Source organism: Mus caroli, chromosome 17, assembly GCF_900094665.2.
Source record: "Mus caroli chromosome 17, CAROLI_EIJ_v1.1, whole genome shotgun sequence".
Lineage (NCBI taxonomy): Eukaryota > Metazoa > Chordata > Mammalia > Rodentia > Muridae > Mus > Mus caroli.
The window spans coordinates 3,907,065-3,921,306 of record NC_034586.1 but is presented as its reverse complement, the minus strand read 5'-3'; the positions used below and the strand labels follow the sequence as shown (position 1 = coordinate 3,921,306).

The window sequence follows — 14,242 nt, the reverse complement described above, 5'->3', positions numbered from 1 at the left end:
TTGGATTTCTCAATGTTGGGATGTAACAAAGGACACCCGTGCCATGGTGGCACGGATCCCACATTGGATCCCTGTTCCGGTGGAAATACCCTCCACCTTATCCCTGTTTCGACAAAAAAGAGATTTTGGCATTACTGCTGCTGTAATCATAGCAATTTCAGCCAGTGCAGCTGCTGCTATAGCTGCAGGTTACGCTATGGCTAGTACGGTTCAATCAGGCACAAAATTAAATNAGCTTTCAGCAGATCTGACTGATGCCATCACTGTCCAAACTTCTGCTAGTACCAAGTTAAAGGGAGGGCTGATGATTTTGAATCAGCGCCTTGACCTGGCGGAGGAACAGATAGGTGTCCTATACCAGTTGGCCCAGTTGGGTTGTGAAAGAAAATTGGGCGCTCTGTGTATTACCAGTGTCCAATATGAAAATTTTACTCATGCAGCTAATCTGTCTAGACAGTTTTCCTTGTATCTTGCAGGAAATTGGTCCAAGGGATTCGATGAGACTCTTGAGGCCCTGAGAGTGGCAGTTTTAAAGATCAACTCAACGTGAGTGGACCTGTCATTGACAGAGGGCCTCTCCTGGATTTCATCTGCATTTTCTTATTTTAAGGAATGGGTGGGGGTAGGTTTATTTGGTGTTGCCACCTGCTGTGGACTTGTGTTCATGCTCTGGTTGGTTTGCAAGCTCAGAACCCAACAAACAAATGACAAGGTTGTGCTAGCTCAAGCACTTGCTGCCATTGAACAAGGGGCCTCCCCCGAAATCTGGCTATCTATGCTCNAGAATTAGTTGACATTGGTGGCTGGCCTCTTTTGTAGAGTTCGCTCTAGGTCATTTAGTAGTTACTGTCACATAGCACTGCGGTATCCAGGGACAGGCAATTTTCCTCATGCACAGATCAACCTAAGACACGGGGCCCGGTGGCGATAGGTTTACCCTATGACAGGAAAGGCTGTGACATTAGAGGAACGACCTAAGACAGGAGCCACAGCAGATGGTCATAATTACACAGACCTAGTCCAGCCTCATTTTAATAAAATAAAAAGGGGGAGATGTGGAGAGCCATGCCACGAGCAATCGCCATTATAAGATGGCGCTGGCCTCCACTGTGCCTAACTAGTAAACAAGCCTTGTACGCAGGTGTGAGAGTGAATTCACGCCTAGTCACTGCCTATCTCGGGGTGTAGTAATGGGGTGATGGGCGAGCAACGAATCAGGAGCTGACATGCCACATCAGGTGCTGAAACGCCATGGCTGAGAGCTATATAAGCAACGCCATTTTCCGGGGTCTGGGTCTTTCCTCCTGAAGAAGCAATAAAGCTTTTGCTGCAGAAGATTCCGGTTGTCTGAGTGTGTTCTTGCTGTAGAGAACGGTAGCTCAGGACCCTTCCTTCCTTCCTTCCTTCCTTCCTTCCTTCCTTCCTTCCTTCCTTCCTTCCTTCCTTTTGCATGCTCTCTTGACTGCTTTAAAATTTTAGAAACTCAATTTACACATTGGTCTCAATATTTAGAATGGTCAGAGGCTCTCTTACCTCACAAAGATCACATCCTACTGATGCCTCATATCAGTCTGTATGTCCCTGTGCAGTTGGCCTCTCTTAGCTCTGCCATGCGTGTGGTCTTCTCTGACCTAGTGAGCTGGGCATCATTCGCTGCCTTGCTCATGCCTAATTCTCTCAGTAATGCTCATCCATCTTTTACTTCAGTTCCTGGTATTCATGGAACCATAACTGAGTGTCCTTAATAGCGCATACAAACCAGTCAATTGGAGGCTATTGACCTTTATGTTATGCTGTCTTTGTATTAAAAACAAAATTACATTGCCCAGTGCTTCTGGTCCCATGACAGTTAGATCCCATCATCCTGTGTCCTGTAGCTTAGGAATAACCCGGAGAGAGTCTCTCTCATTGCTTGTTTAAATGTTTTTCCTAATCTCAAGCCATTTAGATACAATGTAGTCTTTGAATTTAATGGTTTCTTGTACTAGACCATTATTATGGGACTCACTTGAGCACTGAATCCTATATTTCCCTCTCCTCTCTATTAAAGGTCGGACCTGAGAGCTATTGTCTATAATTCCCACCTCTGCCCACCTTTTCCTCCTCATTGTCTCTATGTAACCCTTCCCATCCGTTCCAAGGGTTGAGAGCCTAGGAAGGACTCTTTAGCCCGCATGTGACTTGAGCTTTCTTTCCCTTGTCTCCTGTCAGCCGAGAGAAACTTCAAACATCCCCCTTTCGATTTTCTCCAGTAAACCAGAAGCTAACACAGACATTAGCATCTGTGTGTCTTTGCCATGTAATTTACCTTACATGGGTAAGTTCTTTGTGGGAAGGTAGATAAACCTTAGCGTCAAGTCTTATCACTCCCACAAAGAGGGATGCGATAGACTCACAACCTGTTTATGATCATGTCCCCCCAATGCTATTTTCAAGGACTGCCACATATTCTCTGAACCATCATCAGTTTTAGGGCCACCTTCATGCAGTGGATCCCATTTACCCCATTACGTGCATGCCACTCATGACACACACACACACACACNCACAAACACACCACACACACTCTCTCAACACACACACACACACACACACACACACACACACCACATACACCACACACACTCTCTCAACACACACACACACACACACACACACACACACCCCCCAACCATCCAATCAAGCAACTAAACAAAAAACGATGGTGTTTTGTGTTGACAGCTGCTTCTGAGCATGAGGCTTGCTCTGTAATACTTCATTGGAGAGCTCTGATTTATTTCCCCTAGAAGGCATCATTGCAAATAACTTCTTGTTGAGGGGATTTTGTGTCCATGTCTGTCTCTCAGTGCTGGGACCCCATCTGGTCTGAAGCTGTGCAGGCCTTGTGTGTGCCGTAATATTCATAGTCTCAGTGAATTCCTGTCATATGTGCATCAACCCTTTTGCATCTGGAAAAAGCTGTTTCCTTGAAGTCATTGGTTGTAGAAAATATTTAATCTCAACCAGGGGCTTCTACCCCTCTTTTGATCATTTAGTTTCTGGATAAAACACACACATGGCCTTTATATTTATAATAAGCCTCTATTATCACTAATGCTGGGCAGATATCTACCCTTCATGCTATTAAGATCTATGTCCTATTGATAACCGCAAGTTCTTACTTACTATGTTTCATCTGGGCTGTTCTTAACTCTGACTGGGAGCCCTCAGGGCCATGTTTTCATGACTTCTAACCCATAGTGTCTTTCTTGCCTCTTCCCCCTTTTCTCTCTCCATTTGTAGTTTCCTCTGACCCTTAAGCCTGGGAACTCTAAGCTCTGCCTATCTAAATTCTGCCCAGCTATAGGCTGTAGCCATTTTTATTCACCAATCAGAAATAACTTGGGGGCAAGGTCACATAACATCACTTGGGTCTAGTATGGACTCTCTGGGGTAGCCAGGCCTTGGGGGCTCACACTTAGCATTGCAATACATAGCAACAGAACAAACAGAGATCCCTGAGCCTTGAAGGAAGGGGTGTGATAAAGACATCCCACCTATGGCTCTCACTTTCTGCACATTGGAGTGAGTTTTCTGGAGGAGGCATTAGCAAACATCTTTTAAACCCTAAGGTAGAGAGAGCGCTCATAGTAAACCAAGGAAATTATTCTATCCAAGCCTAGCTGAGTAAACCAGTGATTTACTGTGGTTACTCACAGGCGTGTGGTAAGAGGTGACTTAAACAACACAAAAGGAAACCAGATGGGGACCTCTAAGTACCTCAAAGTGTGGATGGATCTTTCAAGCACATCCTGGGCTTCCTGCCTCAGTATGTATGGACCATAGTGTTTATCTCTTTCTTCTTCCTCCTCTTTTCCCTCTTCTTTTTAAAAACTTACTTATGTATACAATGTTCTGTCTGCATGAATGCCTGCACACTGGAAGAGGGCATTAGATCCCATTATATATGGTGGTGAGCCACCACGTGGTTGCTAGGAATTGAACTTAGGACCTCTTGGAAGAGCAGACAGTGCTCTTGATTATGGAGCCATCCCTCCTTGTCACACAGGTGGTGCTCGTGATTATGGAGCCATCTCTCCTTGTCACACAGGTGGTGCTCGTGATTATGGAGCCATCTCTCCTTGTCACACAGGTGGTGCTCATGATTATGGAGCCATCCCTCCTTGTCACACAGGTGGTGCTCGTGATTATGGAGCCATCCCTCCTTGTCACACAGGTGGTGCTCGTGATTATGGAGCCACCCCTCCTTGTCACACAGGTGGTGCTCGTGATTATGGAGCCACCCCTCCTTGTCACACAGGTGGTGCTCGTGATTATGGAGCCATCTCTCCTTGTCACATAGGTCAAGTGCTCTCCCTACTTTAAAAATAATATGAAAATTTTATTAATTCTTTGAGACCTTCATACTTGCATACTACACATTTGGATCTTACCCATCTCCTCCTCCTAACTCCTCCAAGGCCGGCCTGACTCTCCTGGCTTCTCTGCACTTTCCTCATTGCCAGCTGAGTTGAGATGGTTCTTTTCCTTTCCTTAGATAATGCTAGTGTAACAAGCAAACAAATGAAATTCATTCCTTGTCTTTTTGAGGCACGTGAGCTATTAAGGAACCTTCCAGATCTAGATTACAGCAGGCCCAGTGGCCTGGAAAAGCAAATGTCCAAGCAAGTGTCCAAGTCATTTCCTCTTGGCAGAGCAGGATTACCACTAATCCACTCTCGTCAGTCACGGCTGGATGGCTGCTCGCACTGTCAGGGGGTTCATGATGGGATAGATCTATGTTTTTCCCCATTTTTTTGGAAAAGCCATAAACAGGAGTAGGATAAAAAAATAAACATGAAAAAGACATCAAATTTTATTCCTGAGGTTGCACTCTGAGGAAGACCGTGGTAGATCTGTTAGGGCCTCAGCTGGATGGAATCAGGTGAGCTATTTAGCGTTTCTAGAGTTTAGCTTTTGCATCTTTGACGTGTTGCAACAATGCTTGCTATTGCTATTGAGCACCACATGGTTGTGGTCTAGGGAGAAGAGTCAAGTATGTCTCCCCAGGAGCCCAGTAATACGACAGCTTATTAATATACAGAAGAGGAATTGTGATATATTACACACCTTGCAGGTAGGAGGAAACCTGCGGAAGGAGAGGTAGTTAACTCTGGCTGATAGTGGACAAACCAGAACCAAACGAAAACCCAACTGGGGCTCCATACAGTGGTGCATGTGTGGAATCCCAGCCTCTGACAGGTGGAAGTGGGAGGACAGGAGTTCAAAGGTCAGCCTCTGCTAGTGAGTGACTGGGGTACTAGGGTTTGTTCTAAAAACCAACCAAATAACCAACCCACCCACCAACCAGACTACTTACCCAAAGAGAAAACAACAAAAGAATAATAAAACAAATTATCTTTGAACAATGCCCTGGAGAGGGGGGAGGAGAAGGAGGAGGGAGGGGGTAGGGGGGAGAGGAGCAGGAGTGGGAGGGGAGGGAGAAGGGGAGGGAGAGGGAGAGAGCAGAGAACAGAGTAGGCTGTTTCCGCCAAGTCGACAAGTCAGGTCTGTGAGTCTACGGAATATGGCCAGGGGTATGAGCTAAATACTATGAGCGCCAAAGACTAATTTGGACACGGTAACGCAGCCGTGCTGGAGCAGAACACGCTGCGACCTTCCATTTCCTCTGGCTCTTGTTGGGCCCCAGTTTAAAAAAAAAAGTCTCCTCAGCCTTTCTTTTTATTACATTTCCAAACCCATATGTTGAGAAAGCCGAGAGGAGCAGGGCAATCTTGACTTGGAGTTTGGAAAAAATGGGGAACATGGAAAGCTTACAGGAGGCCCCCAGAGCAGCCCCGTGCCAGCTTGATGACCTGTGGCTAATGTTCATAGGAGAGGCTCCAGTTACTTCCTGTAGCCCAAGACCCTGGAACATGCCTGCAGTAAAGTCCGCTCTGAATACTGGGAACAACCTACCACAAGGAGGAATTTGACAGCCAGACCAATGGAGCTGCAAGTTAGACGACTACCTCTTGGGCTGGCTTTGCTGTAAACACGAATTCAAAATTGCCCAGGGAAAATCTTGTGGCCTATTAATTCCCTCCTCGACCAGTCTGTTTTTACTCCTTCTGTGGGTTTACAGTTCGCTTCCTGGTCCCAAATCCAGGAATGGCTAGAACATCATAGCTACTTTGTAGATGATTAAAACCACAGGGGCCTGGGGCCATGGATCAGTTGGGTAGGGTGCTTGTGGGACAAACATGAGGACCTAAGTTCCATCCCTCAGCATCCATGCTAAAAGCCAGGCATGTATGACGCACAAGTTCCTGTAACCCTGGGGCACTGGGGGCAGAGACAGAGGGTCGCTGGGTTTTGCTGGCAGCTAGTCTAGCTCTAGGTTCAGTGAGAGAGAGACCTTGTCTCAAAGGAATAGTGTAGAGTGTATACAGTGATAAGCTTGGAGTCCTCCTGGGCCTCCATGTGGGTACACAGCTGCACAGAAATGGCATGTGTATTATGTCCTTTACCATGTACACATCTACACACCACCACCACCACTGGCACCTCTCACTCTCCTCTATCACCACCATCACCATCACCACCCCTCCCCCCACCACTCAGAAGCATCTCATTCCGGGGATCCAGGGGCCATGGCTTCCCATGTCTTTTCTCCATAGTGGAACGGAAGCCTTTTCTGCCTGTTTTTATACTCACTCCATTTCACAGGGAAGCATCAAGGGGTCACTTCAGCTGCTATAGATATATAAAGCCCAAACAGGCCCGGGGTGAAGGGGAGGAGCTGGGGTGGGGCCTGGGAAAGGGACAGACAGTCGAGCAGTGTGTCTCCCCAGAACTCAAGCTCCTTCCTGAAATGCACTAATCCCCGCAGGTCCAGACCTGGTGATTCTGACAGGTGCCTCTTCAGAGACATCTGCTCATCATTCCTCGTTGTCACAGGATGTAAGGTCCAGGGGCTGAGTGTCTACTGCTGTGACACAAAACCTGAGAGAACAACAGGATTTTTTTTTTTTTTTTTTGGTTTTTTCGAGACAGGGTTTCTCTGTGTAGCCCTGGCTGTCCTGGCACTCACTTTGTAGACCAGGCTGGCCTCGAACTCAGAAATCCGCCTGCCTCTGNGGGTTTCTCTGTGTAGCCCTGGCTGTCCTGGCACTCACTTTGTAGACCAGGCTGGCCTCGAACTCAGAAATCCGCCTGCCTCTGCCTCCCGAGTAAGGATTTATCTCATACCTCGTTTTAGTAGTTTCAATCCATCCTGGCTGAGAGGGTGTGGCTCAGCTGAGACATTTACATCGTGCTGGCCAGGAAGCAGAGAGGGAGAGAGGGGAGTAGGAGAGGGGGAAAGGGAAGGGGGCGAGGGGAGAAACAAGTCTAGTCAGTTGTTCTTTCCCCTCTTGTGTCTCCTCAGGTCTTCAGCCTGTGGGATGGAGCCGTGCACAGTCAGACTGGGCCTTCTCCACTTAGTCAATACAGTCTAGAGAGCTCACAAAGGAAGAGCAGCAGTTCTGTGACCAAGGGGGGTGGGCTCCTTGCTTGCTGGGTGCCCTCCCTCCATGACTCCTGGGACATGCACAGATTTATCAAAAGAAAATAAACAATGCAGACGGTGTGAGGCGGCACACTGTGGCTTCAGGAACAGATGTAGGAGCTAATCCTATTTTGAGCTCATTGCAACCAGTAACGGTGACAAAAGGCAGGTGGGACATGGCATGCTATGTCGGCTTTCACCTGTCTACTTCCCTGTGTTTCTACACTGACCACCACTGCTCAAGGCTTAAGATGCTCTGATTTCCCCACTCTCCAGAGCCTTTGGTCACCATCATTCCAAATATCCTATATTTTATCGGGGTGGTGTGGCGCATTTGAATTATTTCTTAATTTTTATACAGAGTTAGCCATCCACATCCTCAGATTCAAGATGCTGTGAATCCAGAATATTTGAAAAAAGATCATAAGAATGTATATTTTTTGTCATTTTTCCTTAAGCAGTTGAGCTTATTTACATAACATTTACATTATATATCAGTGTCTTAGTTAGGTTTTCCATTGCTGTGAAGAGACACCATGACCAAGGCAGCTTCTATAAGGACAGCATTTAATTGGGGATGGGTTACAGGTTCAGAGGTTCAGTCCATTGTCAGCATGGCAGGAAGCATGGCAGTGTGCGGGCAGACATGGTGCTGGAGCCGAGAGTTCTATATCTTGATGTGCAGGCAGCAGAGGTCTGTGTGTAACACTGGGCATAGCTTGAAATGTAAGACCTCAAAACCCGACCCCACAGTGGCATACTTCCACCAACAAGGCCACACCTCTTAATCGTGCCAGTCCCTACGGCCAAGCATTCAAACACTTGAATTTATGGGGCCATTCCTATTCAAACCACCACAATTAGGTATGACAAACAGTAGAGCTGACTTAAAGAGCATGGGGCAATGCCCATAGACTCCATATGAATGCTACATTTTCTTTCTTTCTTCTTTCTTTTGGTTTTTCGAGGCAGGGTTTCTCTGTGTAGTCCTGGCTGTCCTGGAACTCACTCTGTAGACCAGGCTGGCCTCGAACTCAGAAATCCACCTGCCTCTGCCTCCCAAATGCTGGGATTAAGTGTGTGTACCACCACTGCCCAGCTTACACATGGCTTTATAGAAAGGGATTCAGGCATCTTTAGACTTTGGTATCTGTGAGGTCCTGGAAATAACCTTATTCAGATACTGTGAGACTACTGTATGCTAGTTGTTTCAATTTTTCTATTGTAAATATTATTAAAATTGGGAAGCATCCTGCATGCCCATTTCCCCATATTTTATTTTAGCTAGGGGACACTGTGTAGATTACACAGACAAGCACTGAGGACCATGTGCAGAGTCCCAGGAGGCAGCCGTCCAAGGAGCCTAGACTTGACATTTATCCTGCCTCCTTATCAATATGTATCAATATGTATCAATATGTATCAATCAATACATGTCAATACGATCTTCTCTATAGCTTTTTCACTTGTTTGTTTTCAGGGTCTCTCAAGTTATTTAGAATGTGTGGAAGTCAACCCCCCCTGCCCCCTCCCCCCGCCCATCTCCCCCTGCCCTGCCCTGGCCGCTGGTGAAGGGACCTGAAGATTTCATGACAAATTGTGTTGCTTGAATCCAAAGTGCTGCACCACAATTCTGGTTGGTGGGGGAGAAACCAAAGACTGTATGTGGTTTTTCCTTTTTATGCATCCAAATATCAAACACTTGCTTTTTTTTTTTTAAGATTTATTTATTTATTACATGTAAGTACCCTGTAGCTGTCTTCAGACACTCCAGAAGAGGGCGTCAGATCTCGTTACAGATGGTTGTGAGCCACAATGTGGTTGCTGGGATTTGAACTCTGGACCTTTGGAAGAGCAGTCAGGTACTCTTACCCACTGAGCCATCTCACCAGCCCCAAACACTTGCATTTTTGAGAGAGGGCCTTTCTGTGTAGCCCTGTCTCTCCTGGAGCTTACCCTGTAGACCAAACTGGCCTTGAATTCAGAGATCCACCTGCCTCTGCCTCCCAGGTACTGGCATTAAAAACATGCAACACCTAGTCTAGCTTTTGCTTCATCTTAAGTATTTATTTTCTTCCCCTTTCCTTTTCCTTCCATGGAGAGCCACAGTGCTTCTGTGCAAGCAGGCAGGAGAGACTTGTGCAAATGCAGAAAGTTTCAGAGTACGTGTGCCGGCTTCACTGTGACCCTGAAGATCATGTGCCAGAATCTATACCCTCAGAGCCCTGTTGTCCGCGGAGGTGGCATCTAATGGGCATATTTGGGTTATTGGGACTCTTCCTCATGAATAGCTTCATGCTGTTATTGTGACAATACATCCTTTATAAAATAAGGAGTTTTTCTGCTGCCCTCACCTCTGCTGTGGGATGCCTTCCACCTTGGGATGTCCCAGCAAGAGAGCCCTGGCCAGAGCCAACACCTTTACTATCCTCCCAGCCTCTACAACAATCTTGTCTAAACGTTTTTTTAGAAACAAAATTTTGACTTATTTCGATGCTGTGAGTGATATTACAGAATTTTAAAATAGTACCAGCCAGTTAAAATAGTACCAACCAGTACAGTCAGGCGCTGTGTGCCTGACAAAGAAGGCTAACCCCTGGGCTTCTCAGGGCAGCCCTAGTAGGAAACACAGGCTGCTTTTCTCTGTCTCACTCAGCACTGGGGAAGGAGTTTGGACAATGGTTGCTTTGTTAGCTAACTGCATGCTGATCCCTCTGCTACTAGGAGCCAGTGCGGGGAGACCCAACTCTCAGGAGTTGGCTGCTCTGCTGCAGACATCTTAATGACCCCAAACTTGTATTTTAATCCAGCAAGAAAGTCACTGTCAAAGAGAATGGTAATTAGTTGTGGGTTTTTAAATAATTTACGAACTTCAATAAGAACAAAATCCTAAAGTAGTAATGTGTTTCAAATTTGAATTTGTAACAGCTGGCCTCTTTTTGTCTGTTCTAAGTATAATTTTATTATTCTAAATATTTTTTTTGTGTTCAGAAAAAAGTTCTACCTTTATTTTAATGTTCTGGCCAATGCATTCCAAATTAGGTCCTAGTTCATGTGCATGTATTTTATTTTATTTTATTTTATTTTTTTCCTTTGGAGACAGTCTTTTGTAGCCCAGGCTAGCTTTGGACTCCTTCACGTCTTGGGTGCCAGGATTATAGAATCTGAATACCATGTACTACTTATATGTTTGTATCTTTAAAAAGAACTCCATACAGGACTAAGGTTTTTAAAATGGCAAATTTGCCAAACCAACATCTGCTTATCCCTTCAGAATATGTACATATATTCCAAGCTACATATAAATAGACAAATTTGAAATAAGCTTCTTCTAAAAGAAGCCTCATAAGCCAACTCCATTTCCCTGTCTGCCTTCCTCTCTCCCTCTCTTCCCTTCTCTCTCCCTTTCTTCTTCCTCCTTCCCTTTGTTCCTCTCTCTCCCTTGCTCCTCTCCTCTTTCCTCTTTCCTCTCTCTCTCCTTTTTTCTTCCTTCCCCTTGAATTTTCTTTCATAGGTGCGAGAGAAAGCACCCCCCCTTGTGTCTGTACCCCAAGCTTGAAAGGGCAATGCTGGGATTTGAATAAAAGTCCCTTGTAGGCTTATTTGTGTCTTGAGTTCTTGATCACTTGGTGCTAATGTGAAGGCTGTGGGGTTTTTAGGAGGTAGGACCTGACTGGAGGGACCTAGCTCTCTCCTCCAGCCACGTGAAGACCTACTACCTTTGTTGGTGTCCCGAGGGATCCTTACTGTGAGGGACTGAAGTCCCTCTGAAACCATGAGCCCAAATAAGTTCTTTCTCTCTAAGGTTGTTTCTCTCAGGTATTTTGGTCACAGCGACGCAAACAAAAATAACACAGAAAGTTGGTTTGACAGAGGTAGGGCCATGCTCACAAACCCAGCTATCTGCTTCTTAGGACTTTGGAAGCCGCTTTTAGATGAATGTTGAAGAGTTTAGAGATTTGAGCCAGAGAAGCTTGAGAATGCTGTAAGCTGAGCTTAATGAGCCATTCTGGTGGGAGTTCAGACTGGAATGCTGATGGAGGTTATGATGGCTGATCTTGACTGTCAACCTGACCCTCCTAGGAAAAGAGAACCTCAGGTGAAGAATTGTCACTATTAGATTGGCCTGTGACCTATCTGTGGGACGTTTTCTTGTCTGATGCTCCGCGGGTATGCCACATGAGTGTCCAGCTCACTGAGGGCGTTTCCATCCCTATGAAGGTGGGCCTGAGCCGAATGTGAGTCTGGAGCAAGCTAGTAAACAGCATTCATCCATGGTCTCTGCTTCAGTTCCTATCTCCAGGCTTCTGCCGTGTGTTTCTGCCTTGGCTTCCCTTGACGGACTGTAACCTGCAACAGTAAACAAACTAGGATGGAAGTGTAGACAGGAGAGACATCTCTTGAGGTATCACACAGGAACAATGACTACCAGGAACTAAACTGGAGGTCATTTTAACTCCATCACTATCAGCCTGCCTCTGGACCATGCCCTGAAAATGGAGTCATTCTGAATTAAAAAGTAACAGACTAGAAATTGTCAGTGAGAATTTCAAGACAGCTTAACAGGCTATTTCTGACTGCTTTGAGCCAGGTATATACTAAGAATTATGAAACAACGAGCAGTAAGAAGAAGAAAAAAGATGTTTGTATAGGAAAAGTGTGTTTAACACAGACAAAGCAAAGTGGTTGCAACTGTGAGAACATTATTAGACAGAAGCTGTATGCTCTGAACTATGACCATAGGCAAGGTCACAGAGCCACGTGGAACCTTCCCAGGAGTAAAAATGCAAACCCATGAGAAAGACTTTCCACTTGAAGAGAGTCGCAGCGCTGTTCTGATTTAGCGGGGCTGCCCGGTAAAGGCTTGATTTATTTATTTATTTATTTATTTATTTATTTATTTATTTATTTAATCAGTTCAGTCACTACATCTGTGGTACAAGTGTTCCGGACTCCACAAATATTCTGCTATCTTTAGCTGACAGTGGACGTGTCCGTGGGGTGTTACCTTTGCAAGCACAGAGAGCATTAGAGTTGTAGTCACGGGGGCTTACACCAACTGTGATGGCTATTCATGGTTGTCAAATCTATGTACATCTGGAATTAACTAAAAACCCCCAAAATGGAGGAACACACCTGTGAGGGATTTTTACTTAATTTGAAGTGGGAAGTTCTATTTCTAGTCCAGATCTTTAAGGTGGGGAGATACACTTTTAACCCAGATCTTTTGAGGTGGGAAGACCCACCTCTCATCTGGGCCATACTTTCCGCTGGAAGTCTAGGTGAAAACATGAAAGAAGGATGTTGGCCCTCTCTTTGACTGCTTGCCTTTGATTCTTTCACTGGCATTAGAGCTAACACCTTCATGATTTCAGAATATACTGAAAGCAGCTGAGACATCCAGCCTTGTGGACCGAACAATGAATTCATTCTTGGATGTTCCATTGGTAGAAAGCCACTGTTGGATTAGCTGGACCACAGCCTGTAAGTCAGTCTAATAAATTACACACACACACACACACACACACACACACACACACACACACCGCACACTCATTCTACAAGTTCTGTTCCTCTAGAGAACCCAGTCCCCCCATCTTTCCTTTTCCTCTTCCTCTTACCTTCCCACCTTCTTCCTCCCTCCACTTCTCCTTTTTGCCCAACCCCCATTGTCTCCCACTTCTTTTTATTCTCTGAGATGTTGGGGATGGAAGCCAGGACTTTGTGTCTGTTAGGCAAATGCCCTCCCACTGAGCTATGCCGGACTGTGCCAGTTTGTTTTCCTTTTAGCATTTCTGTATAAGTGCATATCAAACTGGATAAAAGAAGCTGTTGGGACCTGAATGGAGGGGCTTGTGAGTCCTTCTTGACCCAGTCCCTGAATATTTGTGTGCCATTGTCAGGGCTCTTGAGACATGGTCTGGAGTCTATTCATTTAAAAAGTTGACTTTGGAATCTCTCTGGAACACACCAATTCAACTCCTTCCTGTATCTCTCCTGCTACTCAGTTGAAATACACACTATATCTGACTAGCAAACAGCAATGCACCTTCGGCTTAGGAAATGTGGCTATTCATCTAGGCAGGTGTTCAAAGTAAACCATCTCTCAGAGGCAACATGTACAGAACAAGGGAAAGTTTGTTCAAATCTGCCATTTTGTTTCCAATGAAGAATGGAAGCCAGAAGATGGTAGACAGGCAGCTGGCACCTGGGGGATGAAATGTCTGGAACAAAGAAAGCATCTGCAGCTCATATCCTGATTTATCCCTGGGGTCTGAGCAGGAGGCCGGGCTCATAATACATACTTTCCTCTCTTTGAAAAGAGTCTGGGTTGGGCCACATGACACGTGGAAGCTGACCTTAGAACGCTGCTCAGGAGGTTGGCTTGTGTGGTTGATATAAAGCTGTGGAGAAGGTCACCAGGCCAAGTCCTCACAATGCCAAACCTGGTCTCCATAGCTTCCAATTCATTCCAAACTAATGGGAAACACGTGTCGAAATGGAATTCTTCTTAAGATTCAAATTTACCTCGAGAGTTTTTTTTTTCCCCATACCATTTTGATTTATAATCCTACGGCTCAAATCTCTTAATTTGTCAGTATACAAATGTCCTAAACAAATATTTTAAAAGTTAAACCATGCCGGGCGTGGTGGCGCACGCCTTAAATCCCAGCACTCGGGAGGCAGAGGCAGGCGGATTTCTGAGTTCGAGGC

The 14,242-nt window shown here is 45.6% G+C and overlaps 1 protein-coding gene across 1 annotated transcript in view; it reads left to right on the top strand.

The window, feature by feature from the left end:
- Positions 1-4,342, top strand: part of Sod2 (superoxide dismutase 2) — a 24,967-nt gene extending 20,625 nt beyond the window's left edge. Inside the window, exon 7 of the mRNA XM_029471384.1 lies at positions 4,091-4,342. Coding sequence (XP_029327244.1) covers positions 4,091-4,342 — 252 coding nt within the window. The remainder of the gene's footprint in view (positions 1-4,090) is intronic.
- Positions 4,343-14,242: the final 9,900 nt, after the last annotated feature.